The 27558-nt window shown below is 42.9% G+C and overlaps 1 protein-coding gene across 11 annotated transcripts in view; it reads right to left on the minus strand.

Annotated features, from left to right (window-relative positions):
- Nucleotides 1-3226: 3226 nt before the first annotated feature.
- Nucleotides 3227-27558, minus strand: part of LOC142016823 (sodium channel protein type 2 subunit alpha) — a 100331-nt gene continuing 75999 nt past the window's right edge. For all 11 annotated transcript variants that reach the window (XM_075001153.1, XM_075001150.1, XM_075001145.1 and 8 more), the window contains 6 exons: nucleotides 19404-19685; nucleotides 15609-15662; nucleotides 13458-13595; nucleotides 7665-7769; nucleotides 6639-6909; nucleotides 3227-4422 (listed from right to left, as the gene is read on the minus strand). In XM_075001153.1, the coding sequence (XP_074857254.1) occupies nucleotides 3227-4422; nucleotides 6639-6909; nucleotides 7665-7769; nucleotides 13458-13595; nucleotides 15609-15662; nucleotides 19404-19685 (2046 nt within the window). The remainder of the gene's footprint in view (nucleotides 4423-6638; nucleotides 6910-7664; nucleotides 7770-13457; nucleotides 13596-15608; nucleotides 15663-19403; nucleotides 19686-27558) is intronic.

Consider the following 27558-nt stretch of genomic DNA (forward strand, 5'->3'; position numbering starts at 1 on the left):
GGCTATGCTCCTTTCTATTTTCCTCACTAGGATTTAACTTCCACTTTCTAAACTTTGCCTTTTTCCCTCTCATTGCTTCTTTTACTTTGTTGTTTAGCCCTGGTGCAATTTTCTTATTATTAGAGCATGGAATTACTATTCATAGAGATTCTGTGGTACAGTTTGGTTAATTTAAGATTTTTACCTTATTTTTGTCTATGCTTTCTTTCACATTATAGAGCCTCTCCCCCACCAGCAGGACCTGTTCTCTCCTTCCAATATATTTTGTATTCTGGTATTACTGGGTTCCATTGATTATCCTCATTCCACCAAGCTTCTGTGATGCCCACTATATCAATTTAATAATATAATACAAGACACTATTGTTTACTCGTCATTTAGGCTTCTAGCATTGGTATAGAAGCATTTTAAAAACTTGTCTTTTTTTAGCTGTCTGCCATTACATGATGCAACTGAATGGGACTTTTTTCATTTGATTATTTCTGATCAGATCCTGCCTGTAATTTATCATTTTCCATCCTCTCCTCCTTATTAGGACACAGAGAATCTCCACTAATAGATGCTCCCCTTAGAGATGTGTCTGTCTGCACCATGTGCTTGTCTGCATGGGTTGGCTTTCCCCCCAGTTCTTAATGTAAAAACTATTCTAAAACCTTTTTAATCAGGTTAAGTCTGGTGTCATTTTGGTTTAGGTGGAGCCTATCCTTCCTTTGTAGTATACAGTAAATTTAAATAACACTGATCAACCTGAAAAATCCACCTTGAAAGGGAAATGCAAATCAAGTTCAGGAAACACTAAGTTCTAAAATAGCCTCCTTCTGCAAGAGATATAAAATATGCTTGGGTAGATAGTACAAAACATATTTCATTTGATGCATATTTTCAAAGTCAAAAAGACTTTTACTTTGTATTCCTGTTTGCAAATATTTTATCTGCTTAGCCTTTTAAAATTTATAACACCTTTTGACATGCATTACTTGTTACTGATAAAAACAAAGACAACAATTAAATACAATAAAAAAATCTTTATTCTTTTGGCTCAACTGTAATGTGGTTTACCGTTCTTTATGGTAATAGCATTTTCCTGCATGCAGTTCACCAACACACAAGTCAATAGTTTTAGTTAAAGGAGGAATCAACATTTAGTTTTTGCTTGTGTAAGAAACACAAATGTCCTGATGTGATCAATTATACAAGTTTGCTACTTAATTCTTGTGAAAAAGACACTGTCTATCCATTGTATATTTAGAACAGTTCTAGTGCAGCATGAATCAACAAGAATAAGAATAGTCTATGTAAACAAACACTGGTAAAGATCAATGATTCCATGAATAAAAAAGACTACCTTGAAACTTCTGACGCAGGCAGTGCTAGGATTTCAAACAAATCTTTCCCACCACATTTCAATTACATGTTATATCTATTTGGAAGCAAGTGCATTTTGGACGCAATTTGAAATTTATTTCACATTAAAATGTGCAAAAATACAGTACTAATAAAAAGAAGCTGAAACCTAAAACTACCTCATATTCTCCTTTACTTTTATTTTGTGAAGTTCTTTGATTAAAAAGTGCTATGGACAGAAAGTAACAAAAGTGACTGTGACATCAACCTGAAGATAATTTTAATTTCTGATTTTATGTACAAAATGCTGAAAAATAAAATAAAATGACATTTTTACAGTATTTATATTTTCTTAGAAAACTCTATCCATGTATTTTCAACAGATTAAGCAGTTTGCAATATGTACTGTACAGTCTGGCTATACACCGTACAGTATTCACTTAAAATTTAAGAATGCAAAGCAAGAAGCTCTGTAATAGCTGCAAACTATTGCTTGATGATATGAAGGAATGTTTTCTGCTTGAACAATTTGTTTCACTTTACCACTGACGTATGGCTTCCCATATTAGACTTCTGAACAGTGGAAGGAGTAGAATACAGCAGCAAAGGCAAGATAAACATGCATCAGTGATAGCCTCCAAAATATCTATAATGGTACGGAATACATAATATTATCTGTTGAAAGCTTGCAAACTACACTTATCGTGGTACATATTTGATTCAATAAATATTGTGCTCAGGTCATTATTTGCTCAAACATGCACCACATGATAAAGTAACTATTTACACAGACGGTATTAATTTATTGACACATACAATGTCAACCTTGCTGAGAGTAGAAGATGGCTAAATGATACTGCAGGGTGAAGCAGAACAGCTTTATAAAGGTTGACTTTTTTGGTCAGTTCAATTTTCTAGATTAGATTAAATGAGTATTTTGTTCTCCACAGAAGAACACTTCACAAAAAAAAAATCAAGTTTATATCGCCAACATTTTTTTCCTCAGAGGAGTTTGTATCAACTATAATTCAATGACTTGTGAAAAAATAAAATATCTGTTTTATTATTGTAGGTTCTATGGGACTTTACAGGCACATTAAGATTTGTTTGGATGAAACACAAAATGAATACTTTCATAAAGCACCTGAAAATATGCAGCCACTCTGAAACATGGAAGAAGTTAAAACTCTTGCTTTGTGCGACTGATGTCATATGTTTTCCATGCATGAACAATGAGTGCAGCATGCCTTCATGCAAATCACTTCTGTCTGTACATTAGAGAGAATCAGGGGATAGAACACCTGGTCCTCATATCCCCTTCCCCAACACAAAACCCATTTACAAAAATAGTCACATATAATAGTAAACAACCTGTGAATTAAAAAAAATGATAAATTCACCAACACCAATTTTTGTAAAAATATGGCAAATATAGCAGTTGAAATGCAGACAGTGGATACAATTATTGTACTCAAGTGGTTTTTGTTAATCACACAGAAATTGGAGGTTTGCACCTTTTTTTGAAACTGGTCCCTACAGTCTGAGTAGCCATTTTGTCTCCTCTTCAGCAGCATCAGCTGGTAATGAAAACAATAACCTCCTGTCAAGGTTGTTACCCTGTTTTACAGAGTCACAGTTTGATGACGAGGGGTCACTGTCTTGTTATAGGCACTGACCTTAAGAGTGTGTGTGTGTGTGTGTGTGTGTGTATATATATATATATAAAATAATTTTTTATATATATATATATATATATATATATATATATATTTATTTATATAAGTAAAAACTGTCAGTTTGGCATAGACCTCATTACAGGAGTCTTGTTGACACAATTATGTCACTATCTCAGCTGTAAACTATATGTCACCATTGCACTTCATTACTTTTTACCTTCCCTGACATCTTTACCTTTGTCTTCTTTTTCCGATTTGTCTTTTTCATATTTCTCTTTGTCTGGCTTTGTTACACTATCATAGGAAGGTGGAGAAGTTGTAGAAGGGGTCATATCTGTTTTTTCTGGAGTGGAGTTCTCATTCAGTTTATCAATAATCATATCTTCTTTGATAGGCAGGTCATCCTCATCTTTATCTTTATCTTGGTTAAACATACATGAAACTTTTTTAATTTTTTGTTTTAAAAGATAACGTCTGAAAGCTCGCTGAATAATGATAGCAGATACTTCCTCTTGTTTTCGCTTTAATGTGGTTGTGATCGGTTCATAGGAGACTTTAGAAGGATTGGCTGCCATAAACCGATCTTCCATTTGTATTCGAAGTGTATCCATTTCTCCACTTTCCCCCAAAACACGCTTTGTAAAAGCAAACAAGATATCCAAGCAGTGAATTCTGTCACCACTCACCATGGGCAGATCCATTGCAATAAGCTGAACTTTGTTTGGTTTTGCTATAAGAAGAGGAGGATCCAGAGAAGCTGCAAAATCAGAGAGTTTATGGAACTCTATGAACTGGGTGGCATCTGGATCAAACTTTTCCCAAACCTCGTAGAACATCTCAAAGTCATCCTCACTCAAGGGCTCTGCACTTTCTTCCGTAGCAACACTGAAGTTCTCCAAAATAACAGCAATATACATGTTTACTACGACTAGAAATGATATGATAATATAACTGACAAAAAAGAAAATCCCAACAGAAGGGTTACCACAGTCTCCTTTAACAGAGCTTCCTGGGTGATCTTTATTAGGGTCACAGTCCGGTTCTCCGCTGTTAAGAATTGGTGCTAACAAACCATCCCAGCCAGCTGATGTAGTTATTTGAAATAGGCAGATCATGCTGTTGCCAAAAGTTTCAAAGTTGAACATGTCATCAATTCCAACTTCCCTCTTAACGTAGGCAAAGTTGGACATTCCAAATATAGCATAGATAAACATGACCAGGAAAAGCAGGAGACCAATGTTAAACAAAGCTGGAAGAGACATCATCAAAGCAAAAAGCAGAGTACGGATCCCTTTAGCGCCCTTAATGAGACGCAGAATTCGACCTATTCTGGCAAGTCGGATAACTCTGAACAAGGTGGGGGACACAAAATATTTTTCAATCAGGTCAGCCAGAAACATACCTGTTAAAAATAAATTAGTTAGTAAAACATATAATAAAATATAACAAAAACTACTGAAGATGTTTACATACAATCTTTACCAATGAGAAGTGAAGCAAAAATTCAAATAGCAGGTTTGTATTGTGGATTTTCAGTTCCTTTAACCAAACAGTTACAGTATGATATGCTATGCAAATCTGAAAAATCCTGCTAGAATGTCTGCAGCACTTTGCAGGATTTTGTAAAACTTCAGAAAAGAAATTTATACATTACATATTTTCCCCCAGAAGTGGTACTCACTAATAAACTTCTATGAAGGTATGGCTACACAGCAAAGTTATTTTGAAATAACTTTGCTAGTGTCTACACAAAGAATAGAGCCTATTTCGCTGTGTCGATGGGGAATAGCGCCTATTTCAAAATAAGCCATAGTGTTCCAATGGCTTTATTTTGAAATAGGCTCTATGGCTATGGTTCCACTAGAGGATTTTGTTGACAAAACCTTTGGAGCATTTATACACAAAATGTTTTTCATCGATAGTGTGTAGACAAAACCCAGTAGTTTGGCTGGCAGGGTTCTGTCTCAAAACTAATGAGCTGTGTAGATGTGGCCTATGTGTTTAGATGATATATTTTGAAATAGCTAAGTGCTATATCGAAATGCATTTTTTGTGTGTAGCTGAATTATTTTGAAACAAGCTATCTTGGAATAGCTTATTTCAGAATAACGCTGCTGTGTAGACCTGCCATTATGAATAGACCAGAGAATACTGAATTATGCAGAATATTTTTCTGTATAATTGCAATAGAAGTAATATATATTGAGATGAATGAAGTGCCCTATTTATAGTTTCTGGTAGTGAATTACAATGTAAACCATTAAAATGAAATTATTTAAATTAAAAATGCAAATATAAATACGCACTCAACTCTTTCAGCAACAATGAAATAATGCGATCACAAATTTAGTGGGAATCCCACTACAAACCAGTATGTAAATAAACCAACGATGAAAAGGCAGAAGGAAAAACTGGTAGAACATGTATTTATTATATCAGAGAAGCAGAAGAACTGATATTTTTGGCAACTGAAAAGATAGCTATGGGTCAAATCCTGTTTCCAAAGCATGGACCATAAAACCAGATTGTGGACTGAAGAATCCTGCCAGGCCAAGACAGGGAATCATACCCATTCCAGGCAACCCTTTCCACTCCTGTGCTCTTTCTAGAAATAGGCCATTTGAATTATATCTTTGTAGATCTACCTGCTTTTGCCTTCCTCTTGTCCCCTTTCCCTCTCCTGAGTTAACAGGCAAGGAGTTCTCAGATATAAGTGGCAGAGCTGGCTCTGCAGCAGAAAGGGTGGAGAGTGCTGACCTGCTGTGTGGGGTCATAACATGCTGTTCACACTGAACAGAAAAATCAGATGAGTTCTTCAGTTATTAGTGCTAACTGTAAACTCAGGGTTCACAATTTCTCCCTGTGAGAACCACTAATGAAGTATGTTTATGGTTGCCTCAAAACAGCCTTTCACTTTATTGGTTTGTTTCAACACTGGCATGAGACGCAGCTTCTACTGCACTCCAAGGCATGGTCTAATAGGGTTTTCACTTTGGTTAGACATATTCCTTGAGGTTTCATCGCATGAGGGCCTGCCAGTGTGGGGAAGAGGGCAAAGGGAGCAACTGCTCTGGGGCATGGCCACGCAAAGGGGCCTGAGGCTCCTGGCTGACATTGCCACTAGTGCAGCAGCAGTTGGAGCCCTGAATCATTTAAATTGACACCAGCCCACCTACTCTGTCAGCTCTGCGGGAAGAGGGGGTGCCACACTCCAGGCACTGCAGAGGGCTGGCTGTTCCAACTTTGCCCCTTCTGCCCAAAGGCCCTCCCCTTCCAGGAGAGTGGAACCATCCCTCCCACCTTGCCGTGAGCCTGCAGAGGCTGTCAGCTCCCCTGATCTCATGACCTAATCTTTAATTCTTAGAAACTTCAGGATGGTCCTTGAGGGCTGGAAACCCAACAATCTTAATTTCTGATACTGAAAATTACAATCAAATATGGTTGATATAAAATCTCTTAATATACAGTTCTCTTATTTCATGCACAACATGGACTAAGAAAAATGACAAACTAACGAATCAGACTCTCTTCAAGTCAAATGCTGAGCAAATTAAAATTCTTAAAACAAATTTGCAATTTTCACCCGTTTAATCTCTTTTTAAAGTGAATTGTACTTACCTACTATAGAAAGAATGACAACTACAAAATCAAAAATATTCCAGCCTATGGTGAAGTAGTAATAACGGAGTGAGATCAGTTTCAGGATACATTCTCCAGTGAAAAGCACAATGAACACCAGGTTAATCCACCATAAATTATCTTGCATCTCGTCACTCTGGTCATCTGTTTCTACCATCATGGTGACCATATTAAGGCAGATAAGGATCATGATGCTGATGTCAAATACTTGTTTTGTCACAAAATCAAAGACCATGCCTTGGAATTTGTTCTGTTGGTAAAAAAGAATGCATCATGTTTACACCTTGTGTATAAATTTTATTCTCAAATTACTACAAATAAATTAACTACATTTACAGTTTCCCACCCTGTAAAATGGGGAAAATTATACTGATCTTTATACTTTGAGATCTACGGATGAAAAGCAATATATAAAGGCTTGTGAGAGAGAACACTAATGTTAATTTTAAGCATTTTTCAATGTTATCAATTTAAATTTTCAGTCATGATGCATTATGGGGGATCAGACAATTATTTAATGACAGCAGACACTGGGATTCAAATAATTAAGTTTTGAGAACTGTTAAAACACAACTTGTCAAAATAATATCACATCAAAATATACAAAGTAATTTTCCACAAATCAAATGCTAATATATTCTCAAACAACATTTTTCTTTACCTATCTGTAAATTTTGATTTATTTTTGAAACATTTTAATTTTTTTCATTGATTTATGCATGTACATTTAAATCAACATTTACAGACATTTACAGAAAAAATTCTAATCTTTCCAAGCCTAACTAAATAGGACCTGGGTATTATTGTTAGTTGCACAATAAGAACTGCATTTTCAGACAGCCTCCTTGTAGTGTTTGCACACAAATTCAGTAGTTAGGCCTCTACCTATGAATATTAAAGGAAATTTTTTCAAAGCTGCAAGATTTGGTGGTCTTGCTGACATTTATTTTAACATATGTGCTCTAAAGGGGGCAGGTGGAAGGAGGGGGCGGAATTCATTCTTACCGCTGGCCTAGGTATAGGCTTTTGTGGTTTCTTGGATCCCAGCTTTTTCATTGCATTGTAATATTTCTTCTGTTCTTCTGTCATAAAGATGTCTTGGCCTCCAAAGTAAAGAAATGAGATCAAAACTGGTTATAACCATGTAATTCCATTGATTACTTCAGCCATCATAACAATTTGTAGTATTCACTCTCAGCAGAAACCAAGGACTGAATGGGCATAAACACTGATATGTTCTCTCATCCTTATTTTTATTGTCATAATATGGGGAGTTGGTAGCAACTCCTGAATTTAGGTTACCCGGCACTTTCCCTTCTAAAAGATTTTTGCAACTTTTTCTTTGAATAGGTCTCTAACCTCTGGAATTTGCAGTAGGCCTCCAGCGTTTTGCAGGTGGGATGCACTGAGGCAACAGATGTGTTTTGTATTTATTCAGTGCAAATTCTTCAGATTTTACCAAGACATAAAATGTGACAAAAAATTCAACTTGCCTTCTTTTGTGTTTGCTTGTTAGGATAAATGCCTAAATAAGAAGCAAATATAAATATTCTATGGTGGGGTTTATGCCCCTGCCAAAGCAGCAGCCTGTACTGTACTGGGGACATCCGGGAACTGCCAATGAAGGCATAGTAAATGATGCAAGGGTGAAGAAGGCCAGGCTGGACTCCCTCCACACCTAGAACTAGCACAGCATGGTCTCAGCAGCCTCCCACAGGATCACTGCACGGGACACGAGCTCCCCCAACTGCTGAATGTGGGCCAGCAAGAAAAGCTAAGTCAGACTGGGTTACCCCCAGGCCACGGAAACCTTGGAGCAAGCACTCCTTCCTCCCCATCTGGGTTAACAGACTTTTCCTGCTGTCAGCTAGGCTGCGGCCACACTAGGAAGTAACATTGAAAGGGGAAAACCCAATTAGCAATTTCAAAATGAGACTTTTCAATATGGAGTGACTACACACAAATTGCAGATCAATGTTGCGATCCACAACATCAAAAGGTAGCCCCATCCTTTAGAAAGGGAGCGGCTACACAGCACAGTGCCTCCTTTCAAAAGAAAGGGGCAGAAAATGGTGCAGGAAAGGTCCGATGGCCGACAAGCCCTTCCTGGAGCACAGGCCAGCCGCCCCCTTAAGGGGCCCCTCCCAAACACCCTCCTCATGAACATGCTGAGGGCTCGGGCTGTATGCATCACACGTCCTCCAGCCAAGCACTGGATGTCCTGTGGCCATCCTTGCAGCTGTCCAGCTGAGGCTCCAGATGGCCTGCCATGTGTCTGGCTTCTTGCGGCCCCCCCATGGTGCAACTGGAGCACCTCCTTCCCAGGGGCCACCATCGCCTCTGGCAGTACCCCATCAGTGGGGAATGGTGGGATCTCATAGTGCTGCAGGACTGGGATGATGAGCAGTGGCTTCAAAAATTTTCAGATGACCAAAGCCACCTTTCTGGAGCTGTGTCAGTGGCTGGTACCTGGACTGCAGCACCAGGACAAACATATGTGGCCTGCAGTCCCCCTCAAGAAAAGGATGGCTCAGTCAGCCACCATTCAGGTTGGGGAAGGCCACCACTGGGGTCGTCCTTCTCAAAGTAAGTCAGCCTGGGTCATGCATCCATGATGGGTCCCAGAGAAGGGTCCTGGGGAAGGGAATGGGCATGGGGAGGGGGCAGGCAGGGGGTCTCAGGGAGGAGTCCCAGAGAGGTGGACAGGGAGGAGTCCTGTGTGTCCCCATGCACCCTGCCACATGCTCATGGGCACTTTTGTCCTCCACCTCAAGCAGGTCATTGCTGCCATCAACAGCATCCTCCTGCACCAGCTTATCCACGAGGGTGATGTGGATGCCACCATGGCTGGCTTCCGGCAGCTGGTGTTCCCCCAGCTGTTTTGGTGCCTTGGATGGCACACACATCACGAGCCAGGCCCCACCACACAGTGGCAAACAGTTCATCAACCACAAGGGCTACCATTCTATCATCCTCCAGGCGCTTGTGGATGCCAGTAGGCAATTTATGGACATTTCGATGGGCTGGTTGGGAAGGGTCTACAATGCCTGAATCCTGCGCAAATCCTGGCTCAGGTGCAGACTGGCCGACAGGACCTATGTCCCCCCCACAGGAGCTCCCGGTGGGAGACATGACTCTGCCCCCATGCATAGTTGCCGATGAGGCCTACCCCCTCCAGGCTTGGCTAATGTGGCCCTATACAGGCCACACTTATGCGAGCCAGAACCACTACAATGCCCAGCTCGACCAGACCCATAACAAGTTTGAATGGGCATTCAGGCATTTGAAGGCGCGATTCAGGTGCTTACTAACGTGGCTGGAGGTTGGCTTCCCCAGCGTGCCCGTGGTCATGGGCACCTGTTGTGCTCTCCGCAGTCTAGTGGACAGCAAGCTCTTTGTGGCACGCTGGGCAGCTGAGGCTGTGCTGCAGTATGAGAAACCGGGTGCAGTCCCGTGCCACCAGGTGCACTGGGATGGGGTGTGCATGTGGAAGGCCCTCCAGGGAGTGGGGGGATGGGACCTACAGCACCCACAGCAGCCAGGACTGCCCCAGGTCCGGGGTCCCCTGCAGTGCTAGGACAGTGCTGTGACCACGGGGAGGTACAGGTGTGGTGGGCATGTGGTGACCTCGGCCTCAGTGAGAGGGCAAGGAAAGCCATGGCTAGGGTGGGCACGTTTGCCTGCAGCTACTGCACCAGCTCCTCCCATTCAGCCACAGTCAGGCAGGGTGGGAGCGGAGCAGGGCAGCAAGGGCATGGGCCATGGGCAGGGCTGCGGGGAGGGCAGGGGCTGTGGATGGGCTGGCTGGAAGGGCTGCGGGCAGAGCGGCTGGGGTATGGCGGGGGGGCTGCAAGGGGGGCAGCGGGAGAGCAGTCAGTGCAGTGGGTGGCTGGCCCAGGTGGGTGGTGACAGCCAAGGTGAGGGCATCAAGTAAGGTGGCCACCGAGTCCCAGGCCACCTGTTCCATTGAGAGCCACTCCTGCAGAAGGTGGTTCTGCTCCTGACATGAAGTTGTGTATGCCACTAAGAGGTCCTCTGGGTGGCTGTGGGGATGGGCCCACCCAGTGCGGCACCCAGTTTGCAGGGGTGTCACCCCTTCCCCTCGTCGGCTGCAGCAGGGCTCCCCGGGATGTCAGTGGGGCTGGGCTGGCTCCCAGACATTAAGGCTGTGAAGACATAAGAGGAGAGGGGGGCACCCCGTCAGTCAAGTGACCAGGTCATGTGGGGCAGTGTCCCCATCCCTGTCAGCCATCCCTCCCTGCCCTTGGGGATGGGGTCTCTGAAGTGTCACGAGCGTGGAGGGATCCATCCATGGGTGTGTCATGTACAGGGCTTAGTCATCCCCCCATGTCCTCCCATGCCACATGCACTGCGTGGCTGTCCATGGGCTCGTACAGAGATCCTTATGCAGGGGTCTCTCTTGGACAGTGACCACGGCAATCCCTGGGGCCTCTGGACTGTGGCCGCTAGCCATGTGGGTAGCCCCATACTGGCTCTGGTGGAGACGCCCTCTTCCCCCCCATGGCCCAGGGTGCCTGACACACTTGGTCCTACCTGAGGGTGCCTCAGGAGAGACCCAGGGAGAGGTGGCTTGGCTTGTGCACTCCAACAGCACAGTGATGTAGATGGTCCTCTTGCTGCCTCGCTCCCTGTTGCTGTCCCCGTCCTCCTGCTGGGGCTCCAAGCGCGGGGTTGGTGGTAGCTGCGGAGGGTCCAAGCTCTGGCTCCTCAACCTCCGCCATGTCCGGGGCATGTTCAGGAGGACCTGCCTCCCTTGGGCCGAGGAGCTGGTCCAGCTCTTCATAGTAGGGGCAGCCAGCAGGTGCTGCCCCCGACTGCCTGGCAGAGTCCTTGGCCTTTGCGTAGCCCTGACACAGCTCTTTTATACTGGAGCACACCTGCTTGGGGATCCGGGAAGGATGCCCCCCTTGGGCAAGGTTCTGCGCAAGGTGGGTGAAAGCGGCTGCATTATGCTTCTGCCCCTCCATGGCAGCAGAACCTCCTCATCCTGCCAGATGGCCAGGAGGTCATGGACTTTGGGCTCCAGCCATATGGCGGCCCGCCTCTTAACTGGCTGGCTGGGGTCCTGGGAGCTCTGCCATCCAGTGCCTTGAGATCCCTGGGGCTCTCAGGGAGGTCTTGCCTGCTGCCCATGGCTCCAGCTGGGGGCTTTTGGGGTGTTGAGGGGTGTTGGAGGGTGTGCTGCTGCAGAGATGTGGGCTTTGTGGTTGCCACACACACTCAGCTTCCTGCATGTGGTTTCTGGGTCTCTGCCGCTTTAAGGCAGCCAGAGCTGGTAACCATAGAGTGCTGGTGCTGGCCATGGCATCTCTGTGCTCTGGGGAGCTGACACCATGCAGGACTTGTAATTTTGAAATGGCGGCCTGGGGAGTGACTACACATTTCCTTTGTAAAATAACTTTGAAATGAGGCGTTGTTCCCAATACGGGAGTGGAACAATGCTTTCAAAATGACCAACTTTTATTTAGAAGTTGATTTCAAAAGGAGCAATTTGTGCATAGTCACTCTGCTGCATGTTTTGAAATCTCCACTCCTTTCGCAATTGATTTCAAAATGACTTCCTAGTGTGGCCACAGCCCTAATGTAGCTCACATAGGCTGCGTCTACACGTGCACGCTACTTCGAAGTAGCGGCAGTAACTTCGAAATAGCGCCCGTCACGTCTACACGTGTTGGGCGCTATTTCGAAGTTGAAATCGACGTTAGGCGGCGAGACGTCGAAGTCGCTAACCCCATGAGCGGATGGGAATAGCGCCCTACTTCGACGTTCAACATCGAAGTAGGGACGTGTAGACGATCCGCGTCCCGCAACATCGAAATAGCGGGGTCCTCCATGGCGGCCATCAGCTGGGGGGTTGAGAGATACTCTCTCTCCAGCCCTTGCGGGGCTCTGTGGTCACCGTGGGCAGCAGCCCTTAGCCCAGGGCTTCTGGCTGCTGCTGCTGCAGCTGCAGCTGGGGGTCCGTGCTGCATATACAGGGTCTGCAACTAGTTGTTGGCTCTGTGTATCTTGCACTGTTTAATGAAAGTGTGTCTGGGAGGGGCCCTTTAAGGGAGCGACTTGCTGTTGAGTCCGCCCCGTGACCCTGTCTGCAGCTGTGCCTGGCACCCTTATTTCGATGTGTGCTACTTTGCCGTGTAGACGTTCCCTCGCTGTGCCTATTTCGATGTTGGGCTGAGCAACGTCGAAGTTGAACATCGACGTTGCCAGCCCTGGAGGACGTGTAGACGTTATTCATCGAAATAGTCTATTTCGATGTCGCAACATCGAAATAAGCTATTTCGAAGTTGGGTGCACGTGTAGACGTAGCCATAGTGAAAATACTTATTTAGCATTGCAGCAAAAATTAAGACTCAATATAATACAAAGAAGGATAACATGATTTGTACAACTAAGATATATATATATACACACACACACACATTGGGAAGCTCTCCAACACGGAGGCAATATTACTAACATATTTATTTTTAACTGCTTGATTTGGCCATTTAAATCAGCAGCTTTTTTATGATAAAACACCTTTAAATAAACCATCTTTTTTTCTTTTATCTAATTTGACTATAAATGCTAATGTATACAGTTTTCTAATTCAACCTGTTTATACTACATACTGCATGTTACAGTGAGTGATAATAAATGTTAGTCATAAATAGTAAAAAAGCTAATATTTTTCTGATCTGAAATCACTATAGTAATTCATTGTACAGCAGGCACCAAAACCAAAAAACAAGTTTGTATTTAGGTTTCTTTTCAGAACAATGACAAAATACTTATCTTCTTTTTTTGTTGATTGAAGTTGTCTATGATGACACCAATGAAAAGGTTCAGGGTGAAGAATGATCCAAAGATGATAAAGATGACAAAATAAAGATACATGTACAGGTTGTCCTCATATTTAGGCTGATCCAATACCTACAAGACATATACAATTGCCAAGCTATAGTAACAGAATAAACACTGTGTGTCAGAAGCCTTCATTGCTATATAAGACTGAAGGCTCTTTTATTCTGATTCATGCACCTTATGAATTAGGCTCCATACACTTTAATTCTAAAACCCCAGAATTCAGCTTCTTGCCACTGCAATCTGTTCCAGAATTTGTGTTTATTAAAAAAAATTAAATTTCTAGCCTAGATGATTGTCAAAAAGTCCCTGAAAATGTGAAATGAGTACAAACAAACACAGCCTCGCCTGCAGGGATGGCAACAGAGTCCCCCAGGCCCTGGGCACTGTGGGGGTCTTGGCTCCAGACCTCTCGAAAAATGTGTGGCCTCAGGTAGAAGTGACAGGGCTAGAGGTTAGTCTTCCCCAGCCAGCTGTTACTGCCCCCACACTGAGCCACGCAGGACTCTGGTGGCGATTTAAAGGGCTCCTGCTGTGGCTGCTGCCATGGTAGCAGTAGTGGTCATCAGGCCCTGGGCAGCTGCTTCCTTTGCACTCTTCCCCCACCCCTTCTACACTGGCAGTCCTGGTCATCTGCCTCAATCTGCAGACAACCTGAAACAATAGCCCTAAGAGAGGGGAGTCAATAGCCAAACTGCAGGCCAAATCCAGACTGCCAAACACTTTTGAATATAACCTGAAATCTTTTTATTCAGTTATTGTTATTGTTATTATTTTGCATCATGTTCTCTGGAGTTTGCACCTTGATCAAGAAATTTGTACCTTGACAAAAAATAACAAATTTCCCCTGATCTAAGAGGTTTGAATTGTTTGGCCATGTCTAGATGGCCTATTAGCACAGTACTGCTGCCGGCAACACTATGCTAATGACAGGCCACAAAATTCCAAATGGAGGACCATTTGCAAACACACGCGGTTAGTTAGCATAGCTGCACAAGATTTTACTGTCAGCAGGGTGTGTGCCAGTAGTACAGAGCCCATGTGGACATGCCTCTGCCAGCTAAGCCCCTGCCGCTCCCCGAATCAGGCACAAGGGACTGGTGACAGGTGGGGGCTTAGCTGGCAGAGGCACATCCACATAGCCTCTATACTACCAACATGCTCCCTACCAACAGTAAAACCTTGTGCGGCTATGCTAATTAGCTGCGTGAGTTTGTAAATGGTTCTCCATTTGCAATTTCGTTACCTGTCATTAGCATAGTGCTGCCAGCAGCAGCACTGTGCAAATGGGCCATCCGGACGTGGCCTTTCAGTCTTCTCCATCAGGTTCCTGTGGCTTCTGCAATTCCAAGTCCATATAATCTGATGTTTTTCCAAGATGCCATGGAGTTCATCATTTCTTCCACTGAATATGGCATTTTGATTATAGCAAGGCTCCAGATATTTTGTTTTCCTTTCCTGCCAAGACCTCTCTTCAGCTGCACCATTCTGACCACTTTTAACTGCAACCGGGAGTTAATAGGATTACATGGCATGATCTGAGCATAATTTCATGAAGCTAGGGAGCAGGAGGTTAGGGAGACAATGAACCACAGGCTGTAGCCTGGCAGGAAAGGGAGAAAGAAGGATAGCTAAACTTATGAGCAAAGTGGAACACAGAACAGTATAGGAACCACGGCCTGGGGAGTGGAGCCAAATGCTTGGAGGGAACACAACCTCATCACTGAAAATAATCATTCTTGCAAATAATTACCTAAAAAATTTACATCAGTGAGCATTTCCAAGCATGAGTCATATCCTCGTGAGTGTTTAGTTAGGAGCCAAGGATATTTTATGGCATAAGTTAAAGTTACTGTGGAATTTGGTCCTGTTATGCTACAGCGTATACGGGACCATAAGGGAACTTCCCTGATCAGCTTTCCTGTCATATTTTAATAGTTTTTGCTATATTTTTTCTGCTTGATGGAACTGTACAGCTCCATGTTATCTCATTTCCAGTGTCACTCAAGTAAGATGTCAGTTACATTACTGGGCACACAGAGTTCATACAATCAAAATAATGGCTCAAGGGAAAGTACTTACATTTCGAGAATCCACAGCTGCATACATTATATCCATCCATCCTTTAAATGTGGCCTATAAAAAGAATACAAATGCCTAACTTCTGCTGTTCAAAGAAAATGGCTAGTTGGAGACACTGTTTATGAACTGAAAACCAACTTTTGTTCATATTCATTTTAAAATACTGATATGGTGCAAAGTGAATATTTGACTTTCACCTTGCATCTGTGGTAACTCCAGGGTTGGGGCCACAGAATAGGTGCCCGTTCCCTGGGTGCAACAGTCCTCTCTCCTCCTGAGCCCATCATTCCCATCCACACTCCAAGCAGAGCCCTCACTTCCCTCACTCGGCGCTACCCCATCACATGAATTTATGCTATGTGCGGTGATGTGTCACACACCACCTTCAAACTGGTGCGCATAATAAAATCCATTCCACACATGTGGGAAGAATTAGAGGAAACACAGATCAGTTCTGGTACTCACACATATTATTCACTCAACAGTAGCAGCGGCGAGTCACTCCACATGACTTAGGGCTTAGGGCTCATTTACCTCTTCTGCAGCAGGCCCTATGCACGGGGGGGGGGTTACAAGAGTGCTAATGCACCCCCCCCATGGGCCACCCTGCCCCTACTCTGCTCCACCCGCACCCTGACCTCTCCCTGACCAGCCTGGCTGGGGGTTATGGCTACGTCTACACGTGCCCCAGACTTCGAAATGGCCATGCAAATGGCCATTTCGAAGTTTACTAATGAAGCGCTGAAATGCATATTCAGCGCTTCATTAGAATGCGGGCTGCCGCGGCACTTCAAAATTGACGCGGCTTGCGGCCGCGCGTCTCGTCCAGACGGGGCTCCTTTTCGAAAGGACCCCAGCTATTTCGAATCCCCTTATTCCCATCTGCTCATAGGAAGAAAGGGACTTCGAAGTAGGCAGGGTCCTTTCGAAAAGGAGCCCTGTCTGGATGAGACGCGCGGCGGTGAGCCGCGTCAATTGCGAAGTGCTGCGGCAGCCCGCATTCTAATGAAGCGCTGAATATGCATTTCAGCGCTTCATTAGTAAACTTCGAAATGGCCATTTGCGTGGCCATTTCGAAGTTTGGGGCACGTGTAGACACGGCCTACGAGGGCAAGATTGCCTCCCTCCTGCCCGTTGCTCTTATTGTGCAACACTTTGCCACTGCTTCTCAGCCTGCTGAGTCCCATTGGGCAGCTGGAGGCCTCACACCCACCACTGAGAAGGGTGGCTCATCAGGCTGGGAGGCTGAGGTGAAGTAGCCCATGGTGAGTACTGGGGAAGGAATGGAGAGAGAGAGACAGTGGCAATTCCCTGTGGCTGCTGATGCCATCTGCCACCCAGCCATCCCCCCCTCCTGGGCTGAGGGGGAGGGGGAACCTTCAGGACAAGCTGGGGTGAGGTGGGGTGAGGAGCTCCTTGGGCTGAACAGGCGCTAGGGGTGTTCAGGCTAAGTTGAGGTGAGGTGTTTGGACTGAGAGGAGTACTGTATTCAGATGGTGGAATGTTGGAGCCTTGCAGCGGGGTTCAGAGTGAGCAGGGGTGGAAGAGGTCCTTGGGCCAAGCAGGGCATAGGGTGTTTGGGCTGAGTGGGGGCTGTGGGGGATCTTCAGGATTAGCTTCAGAAAGCTGCTCGGGGGTGTTGGGTGGGAGACAAACAGGGGTGGCTGAGGGGGCAGGGAGATAGCGCCAGCTGGAAAGTTGAAGGTGTGGGGAGAAGGGTATAGCCCCGTTGTGTATGGGGGTGGTCCATATTTGCCAAAAAAAGCACACATACCCAGAAATTCTTGTGTACGGGCCTGAATCCCACCACAAATCCTCCTTGCAGTGAAAGAGAAAGCATGTTGAAGCACTGATGGTGTTGTGTGTTGAGACCAGTGACCAATTTCTCCACGTGCTGAAGATTAGGTTTCAGTCACTTGAGTGTATGGGAATCGCTTTACCTCCAGATCAGGAATTTGCCCTATGATTGCTAAAGATGGAATGCTACTAGTAATTCATCAGGTAACTAGAAAGTTACTTATGATAGGTGATGAATTATCTCCCCCAAATGAGCCTAACATAAGAAAATATTCCAGATTTGAATTGATAGATTCTCTGGACTTTTTAGAATTGTCAGCCAGAACAAAGCAGACCAAAATATGTCCAATGGATGATAAGCATGTTTGCATTTAATGCTTTGATTCACTGTCTTGTGAAAATGAATAAGGATTTGTCTAATATTTATAATTTTACAAAATGAATTTTAAAATTTGTTTTTTAAAGCAAGGGTACAAGAAAAAATGGCACACCCCAAAATTTGAAGCTATAGTGCTTCAGAGTCCAAGCCACACTCAGGGTTCCTCATTATCCTTTGGAAACACCTTCTCCTCTCTTGTCCCAGCAAGTTCTGGTCATGTAAACTAGGCAACCAATTAGCTCTCCTATTTCCTATCATGTATTCAAGACTCCCACACTTCCTCCAAGAGTCCCCATACCACTGCCATTCAGTTCCACTACTTCTTTTCACAACATCTCAGTTCCTCCCATTTGGGGTGTTTTTTGTTTTTGTTCTTTTCAATTTTTGGGTGTGTGACTTTAGCTATATACTTTTTATAGCACATACACTTGCCAAACTTGCTCTCCATAATACAGGGAGACAGCAATGGCCAGTTGAACTGAAAGCTGGAAGTGAGTCCCTATATAAAGGGAGAGAGAATGAATATTGTGAATGTTAATTTCTGATTATTAAATAGTCTGAGAAGTGAGTTCTACTAGTCTGCAGCTTCACAGATTACAAGCAGGCCTATAGCACCTGTGACAAAGTCAGTCTTGTTCCTGGGCTTCCCCAGACAATCTCCCTGGCACCTTCTCCAGGCTGCAGAAATAGTGAGTCCCCCTCTTGATCTGCTGAAGTGCCTCACTCTATTCAGTGCACTGGTCACACTTAAGGGCACAGTTGCCCTCGCTGGAGTGAGGGGTGGTCTGGGGGGAACTCAGCCCCACCCACTTTTGCTGCTAAAGACCCTATGTGGCTGCTGGTGGGAAGGGCTGACTCCCTTAGCCCTTGGCGCAGCAGCTCTTCTCCCTGGGCCACTTACCCAGACGATTCCCCCTGGTACCTTCTCCAGGCTGCAGCAGTAGCAAGTCCCCTCTCTCAATCTGCTGAAGATCCTCACTCTCCCTCTGTGGCTTCTGGTGTTCCTGATCCTCCGCTCCGCTCAAACCTGCTCTCTCCCACTACTCTGGTCTCCTCACATCTCTCCACTCACCTCTCACACCCCCGCCCACTCTGAAAGGCTTTTAAAGGCCTCTTCTTACACCTGTCATGGAGTCAGCTGGCCCCAGTTGGGCTGAGCCATCTCCCACCCAGCTGCCCGTGATTCCCCTGCTGGTGCTCCACAGGTTCTTCTGCTTGTTTGGGCTTCCTCTGAGGAGCCCTCCGCCCTGGCCCTGACACACCTTAAAGACTAACAAATTTATCAGGTCATAAGCTTTCATGGGTAAGACCCACTTCTTCAGAGATCTCACCCAGAAAACCTCATGATCTAATACATTTATTAGTCTTTATGGTTTTACAGGACTGCTTGTTATCTCTGCTTGTGTGAGATTTCTTCCACAGCTAGATATGGATGTCTGTATGTCTCTGTCTTTTTAAAATTGTGCTCCATGTTCTTACCATATGCAAAGATTGTGATGGCACAGTAGTAACAAAGTGTATTTTTAAAGGCAGAACAAGGTTACTTAATGAAAAAAAAAACATTCAGAACTTACTCTTTACAACAACTAAACAATAAGAAACAAAGAGTAGTCACTTACTACTTGAAGCAAAGACAGATAGCCGAGTCCTACGTTATCAAAGTTTACTTTAACATTTTTCCATCGGGCAGTTTCATTGTTTTTTATAAGTTCCTCACATTGACTATAATTGTTGATTTGGCTGATATCGAACCTCTCATCAGTTGTGGTATTAACACAGTGGTAGAACTTGCCAGCAAACAGATTTACTCCCATGATGCTGAAGATTAGCCAGAATATCAGACAAACAAGAAGCACATTCATAATGGATGGAATTGCTCCTAAGAGGGCATTCACAACCACCTAGTATACAAATAAAAGGAAAATAGTGGAAACAGTGTGAGAATGTGTAGAGCTAGAAAATAATTAAATATTTTACCAGTTTTAGTCAAACTTTCTTAAAATATAATACAGTTTGAACCTCTCAAATGTGGCACCCTCAGGACCTGACCAGTCCCGGACAAGAGAATTTGCCAGACCACAGGAGGTCAATGTTGTCTAGAAGCGTTACCATCACTTTGACTGCTCATTGGGCTCTTACAAAATATTTAGGGGTTAATTACAGTTAAACAACATCACTGAACATTGAGAGCCACGACTGATGGCTGGAAACAAACTTTAGGGGAACCACAGGAAACTTGGCCACACCCATGATACGTGGTCATCCAGCTAACTAAAATCATGCCAAATTGTGGATGTTGCCAAATGACAGAGTTCTGGATAAGACAGGTTCAACCTGTAGAGTGTTTTAAATATACATTTTGATTCTCAATTAGTGACAGTAACTACTACAATTAATTTAAAAACCAAAGATAAACAATCTTAAAACCTAGGTAGAATACAAAACAGTATAAAATAAATAAAAACATGTTAGAGATAGTATGTTGCTTTATAATTTGAATACTCTAATAGAAGAAAACAGAGATACATGTTAAACACAGACAGGAAGGAAAATCCACAAATAATATAGCAAATCATGGGTTTAAAGAAAGAATGAGGACATGAAGAACTAATTGATGAAAATAACTTGACAAAAATATTAAAAAGATTTTAATTATGTAACATTTAATTTACGCAATCCAACAATTGTGCACATTTGTCTTATTTATTCATATATTAGTCTCTTTAAGACCAGTAGCAACTTCTAAATCAAAAAGAACAAAATAAAAGTGTGTGTTATGTATTTTCTTGGATAAGCAGTCAATTTCCAAATTTAATCTAAACCATACTGTCACTGAATGTAATTAATTTAAATAATATGAAATTAGGAAAAGTCAGGATATTAATATAAAATGTTTAGGAAGTTACGGTGATAATTAATACAAATACAAAAGCAGGTAGGTACCCAAACAATAATACTCAGGAACAGTTAAGACTTGGAAGAAGAGATTTTATTGTATATCCATGTGACTTCACTGGTAAAGGAATAAAGCCCACGTGTGGCAAAAAGTAAAAATGGGTTATTGTTAGATTTTACAAATATGCTGGGATAAAAAGACAGAAGGAAGAAAGAAGGTAAATTAAAATGATGAAGTGGGTTTACTTAATGATTACATTAATAGTGACTGAATAGAGTTAAAATTAATACTTAGTAAAAAATCTGTCTGATGTTACTCACTCAAAGTTACACAAGAATTCTGTGGTAGATTGGAAACTACAATCTATGTCTATAAATTTCCAGGGTTATGTCTTACTATTCTTCTCTGGCATATGCCAGAAATGTACTGTTAGCTGAAGGTTGGCAGCTTGGATCAAGATGACATGCTGCATCAAGAGATGTCTCATGTACATTAAAAACGAGACAGCAGTAATTTGCTCCCTTTTCAGGAAATTTGGTGCAGCTCACAGGGTCCTGATAAACTGCCCATTGCAACTCTCAGGTGGACAAAGTTTGACATGCTTTTACATGCTGTTGAGAACCCATACAAGCATCAAAGGAGACATCAGTACCTGGGTGTTTTTTGAAGAAAGGGAGGGGGAGGAAAAGGCCTCAGCTGGACTACTACGTCCAGTTCTAGATGCCATATTTCAAGAAAGATGCGGACAAACTGTAGAAGATCCAGAAAAGAGTAACAAAAATGATTAATGGCCTGGAAAACAAGACCTATGAGGGAAGATTAAAAGAACTGAGTTTGTTTTGTTTAGAAAAGAGAAGACTGAGAGGGGACATTATAACAGCTATCAACACCTAAAAGTTTGTTAACGAGGAGGGAGAAAAATTATTTTCCTTGACCTCTGATAATAGGACAATAAGCAATGGGTGTAAATTACAGTAAGGTTTAGGTTAGGCATTAGAAAACATCCTGTCAGGATTGTTAAGCACTGGAATAAATTGTCCAGGGAAGTTGTGAAAACTCCATCATTGGAGATTTCTAAGATCAGGTGAGACAAACAGTTTCAGGGATGACCTAGATGGTGTTTGGTTCTGCTATGAGTACAGGGGACTGGACCTGATGACCTAGAAGGAGCTTCCTTCTAGTTCCAGTATTCTATGAAATCAACAATACTTGCTAGGAAACTATCTCAGAAAAGATGTTGCTTTTTAATTCTGATAGCATCGTATAATATTTGTAGCCTGAAACAGATTAGGAAGAAGGGTTCTTTAGAAAACAGGTTTTTTGTTTGTTTGTTTTTTTCTGAAGGAACCCCATCTATACTGCTGCTTTTGTTTTTGGGAAAGTCTCTTCTGAAAACACAATCACAAGAGATTATGCAAATTAAGCACAAGATTTCTAAATCAGCATTCCATTGGCATTTTCGATCTCCTTCATTTGCATTCCTCCTCTGAAAGGGGAATGTAGTGTGGATGCAGCCTTAGTGTTTTTCTCTTATCACATCCTAATTTCCCAGTAGTTTCTTTAGGAGGTTTATTTGTTCCATTTGTCTTTAAAGATAGGTTATACAATCACACCCAAAGAAAAGAAGCCTAGACCTGAAAGGTGTTTGTCTCCTACCACAACTGGCCTACTATACACAGCAAAAACAATACAAAACAGACAACGATTCTGAAGGGGCAAATGGTTTACATCAACAGAACAAATGTACTACAGATGTTTTATCAAAAGCAAAATTATTCAGATGATAGGTTTGCATAAACCTGAAACATGGGACCTCTGGTTAAACAATGAATGTTTGGATACAGTCAGCATTTGTCAGTGCTTTTTGCCCAATTGTCCATATTTCACTTTACAGATGAAGTTGGGTTTTTCTAGAGCCACACTGCCACAACCCTTCACTGGACTTTGGGTATGAATCCACATGTAATATTACTTGCGTTTAGGGGCTATTACTTTGCCAAAACAAAACAAAAAAAATCTAAAACTAAAATAAGAGAAGTTAAACATTCAAAATCATTATCTCCTGTGTTGTTCCTCACTGGAACACACAATATGTAAATTGGTACTATAATTTAGGGAAAAATTGGCCTTTTTTTCATCTGTATCAAAGGTGAAAAGTGAGAAATGATCCTGTTAGATTATTAGTTTTACAACTAATGTAAAACAGTTTCTGGGGCTCAAACACTGTCCCCAAATGTCTGGGTAAGGAGAAAGCCTCCAGATGTTGAGCATCGTGCCTGATGAAACCGTAATATTTCATGAGCTCTGAGGGAAGATAAGAGTATGTTGGGCAATGGCTTTTGCTATGCATTCATGGCTCTACATTTGCCAATTCTACATGTTTCTTTGGGGAGTTACATGCTTACAACAGAACTAAGCTGCACCACGTGCTTGCATCTTCAGGTAAGTTAAAGGGATCCTTAACCCTCTCCTTTCTCTGATTTGTTCCTTGATGTCAACAGGCTTACATGTATAACAATAAAAAGTACAAGTTCTAAGAAAATCAAAGACTTCTAGTATGATATCTGGCAATTTAAAATCAAAGCTGTATGTCAAAAAAGGAGAAAAAATATACTACAAAACATAGTTGGAAATTGCTAATGTAAATAGTTACTATAAATCAGAATAACTGAACTTTCCCGAATCCCATCCTAAACAGATTTGTACTAGACACTTCCTTGGTCATCCCACCATAGACCAACAAAACTCCCTCTCTTTTTGGTGATAGGCTGGGGCATGGCAGAACTTTTTCCTTGGGAGGCTCTGACACTACTATGGCTACCATTTTGACAAAATTAAGATGAATCTGGTACAAAGTATGCCTCATGAGATATCACTAGAGAAGTCATTGTCTGGTGATTATTACTGCCCTGTTATCATGCATGCAACATCACTGTATGTGGAGTTATGAGATTTGCTATATGTTTGTTACTGAAACATATGAGTCTACAGGACACCCAGTCTACATCTACACAACAGCAATATTTCAAAATGGCTATTTCGACATATCTTATTCCGAAATAACACAACCATACACAAAATGCATTTTGAAATAGCACCCTATTTCAAAATAGCATTTCTGGGTCCATAGAATTATTTCCAAATCCTGCCAATGGAGCCCATTATGGCCTATTTGGAAATAGGTGTTATTCCTTAGGAATTGAGGTTTACTGGAATCAAAATAACACACCCACTATTTTGAATTTATTTCAAAATAGCATGTGTCATTTAGATGTTGCCAAAGTTATTTTGAAATAACTGTTGATGTTCTGATATAACTTGTCTGTGTAGATGTAGCCCCACAGACTAGCTCCTTAGAAATAACAGAAGACTGATAAATAAAGGATTGCCATGTCACCTCCAAAGATACTTCTAACTGCAGTGTACAGAAGGTGCAAGCAAAGCATTTTGCCTTTTCCAGTTAAAAGGGTGTGGATATAAAAAGGGGGAATAAAGGCCCCTGGCCAACTATCTCCTCCCACATCTCTACTGAAACAAGATTGCTTGAAGGACCTAGAACTAGGAAAGATAGGTCCCAGACTGAGAAGGGACCCTACACAGTGTACTAAGAAAACTGAGCTGTGAGGCAGTACTGTAAACTGCCTGTAACATTCAGAGGGGTGAGTAAAGTTGTGTGCTTCTACTTTAATGTTGGCAAAATATAGGAAACAGCTTGCAGTTTTCAATCTTTTATTTCTTTTTGGAACCAATTCTAATCTTCTATTCCTAAAACACTTAAAATCCTGTAAACTATTTTTTCATAGTTAATGACCATATCTTGTTGTTTAATCTAAAGCAATGTGATTCTGGCTGAGGGGCCTAGGGAATTTACTCAGGTTAATAAGGGCTGGTGCATATTCATTTTCTTTGTCAGACTACAGACTTTATGAGCTTGTATTGCTCAGTAAGTAATTGAGCAGTACAAGGCAGTACATTGCTGGGGTGCAAGGAGTAGGAAGGTGATGGCACAGTATACACCACACTGGAAAATTAGAGTGGACACAGCAGTTCTACAACCCAGTTTGTGTTCTGGGGAATATCATGGAGGGATACTCAGACTCACAAAAATTAACCATTCAGTAATATTATCGAAAACAGGCGATACAGATCATTTAGGCCTCATTGCAGGATAACTCCCATTGCTATTAGTGAGCACTTTGACTGTGAAAATAAGGGCCTGAAGGATTTGGTCAAGTTATAGATATTCTGGTATGCTTTCCAAAAATTTAAGTGATATTTAAGAATCTTTTTTTTTTAATTAAACATATTTCTTGACCAAATCTTTTAAGATGTCATGATCATTGACATTCTTACTTAAAAATAGGACTATGCCATTTTATAAGTATAATGTCACATGTTGGGGGAAAAGTTATGAAGATGTGAGGAATCTGTTATGTGAGGAAGACGTGGCCTCAGGCACTGTATCTCATTACACCCCAAGTGTCTGTATCTCTCTCTCTCTTACAGCTGCAGGTCCAGTTATGTGTTTTCCTTTAATAATTGCTGCATTTCCACATCTGACCTACTTTTTCCTTTTTCAGTCTGAGTCCTGAAGCTATAGACCAGCTATAAATTATGAATCTCTGATAAAGCACAAAACAGAAAACAAAGCATCAAGGAAACACTGGGCTATATCTATACTGGCTTCCATTACTGTAAACATTGGGGCACAGGTTCCTGGCAGCAAGTAGCTCTCCTGGGAAGACAAACTCACAGCACAGAAAGATGTTACTGACTTTACACCATTGTTTTTAAAAAAAGACAACAGGAGGTTAGTACTTACCAGCAATGAATGATGCTGGTCATGAAGTAGTACTAACCAATTCATGATTCAGTAAGGGTAATGCAATCTGCCTGATGCCCCAACAGAAAATCAAAGTTTCTTCCAGCAGGAACACTGACAGAGAGTGACTACTACTGGGGCTGGACCCAATGGGGGGAGGAGGGATCAGCCATGTGATCACCACCATGTGACTCCTCCGAGTGCCACCCCTAGCCAGGGGCAGGTCTCTGATTCTTTCAGATATTTAAAATATTATATTGTTGTGGGGAGGGTCTTTCTGACTTGACAAGGGTGATGCTGGGAAACCAGGTGTCACCTCACATCTAGGCCTCTCTGAATACGGACAAATACAAAGCTGAAAGCCAGTTTGGCTTATCTCTGTGTTAGCATTCTTAAAACAGATGTTAAGATAAAAAGAATGAGTTCAATTTTTGGACTTTATGAAGGGCTTGTGAGTTGATGCATGCATTAATCTCACGTACAGTATCTGTAACTCACATTATAAGGTAATTAACTGTCATCTCCTGCCTAACAAAAGATAGCCGATGTGAGACAAACCAATGTGGGACATCAGCAGACAAAAGACTTAAAAGTTCTGTTGGTTGCTCTACGCACAAACAAGGAGGAGACAGGCACAAACCCTCAAACTATCAGAGTTGGGACTCTGAGGAAAGGGAATGAAAGTCCCTGACCAATATCCTACTTTGAATTTGAAGAGGGCTATGTTTCTAAGCATAAGCAATGATCCCCAAGAAGCTTAGCATGGGTTAGCACGAATGAACATATAGAAGAAGGAGAGGTTACTCACCATGTGGAGTAACTGGAGTTCTTCAAGATGTTGTCCCCATGGGTGCTCCACCTTTAGGTGCATCAGTGCCACTGCACCCACAGGCCTTCTCTGTAGCAGTGTGCCCACTCAGTTCCCGGCTGCGAATGTGCACAGGGCACAGGCATGAGACGCTTGTGACACTTACTACGCACGCACGGGAAGCCGGTCCCTCAGTTCTTCTCTGATCTGAGAGCAAACAGGAATCCGAAGCAGAGGGGAGGATGGCGGCGCACCCCTGGGGACATCTTGAAGAATTCCACTTACTGTACACGGTGAGTAACCTCTCCTTCTTCTTTGAGGGTCCCCATGGGTGCTCCACCTTTAGGTGACTACAAAGCAGTGTCATTGCCTGGAGGTGGGTCCTTTGGATGGTGTACATCAGCTGATAACAATGCAGATCACCCGAATGCAGTCTGCGAAGCAGCATAGGTTTATATGGCGTAATGTTGAGTGAATGTGTGAGCAGACACTCACATGGCTGCTCTGCAAATGTCATCAGTGGATATGCCTCAGGAGGAAAGTTGTAGACACTGCCATTGCCCATGTGGAATGGGCACAAATGCCTGCCAGAGGTTCTTTGTTAAACTCATTGTAGGCAAGTCTTATAAAGCCCCAGATCCATTTGGACAGCCTCTGCTTAGAGACAGGCATGCATGCCATGGGATCTGTCAGCTGAGGAGACGAAGAGTTGGGCTGTCTTCTGAAATGGCTGCATTCTCTGCAGGTCGAAGGCCAAGGCCTACCAGATGTCAAGGGTATGCATGGCTCTGTCCCTATCACTGGTATGTGATTTTAGGGAAGAAGACGGGTAAGTACACAGGTTTGTAACAGTGGAAAAAGATAAATACTGCAGGGTGCAACTGAGGGTGGGTGTGCAGGACCACTTTGTCCTTGTAAAAGGTCGTATAAGTTGGTTCCAACATCAGTGCACTGATCTCCCCGACCTTTCATGGCGAGGTGATTGCCACAAGGAAAGCTACTTTCATGGACAAGTGCAGCAAAGAGCAGCTGGTTATCAGCACAAATGGTTTGCTGGTTAGGGCCCTGAGGACCAAATGGAGGTCCCATGCAGGCATCAGCCTTTTGATCAGCAGGAAGGTGTTATGGAGGCCTTTAAGGAACCACTTGATGGATGGGTGGGTGAAGACAGAGTGGTTTTGGATAGGCAGGTGGAAGGCTAATATGGCTGCCGGGCAGACCCTAATGCTGGTGGATAGATTTGTTTGC

Source organism: Carettochelys insculpta, chromosome 8 (assembly GCF_033958435.1).
Source record: "Carettochelys insculpta isolate YL-2023 chromosome 8, ASM3395843v1, whole genome shotgun sequence".
Classification (NCBI taxonomy): domain Eukaryota; kingdom Metazoa; phylum Chordata; order Testudines; family Carettochelyidae; genus Carettochelys; species Carettochelys insculpta.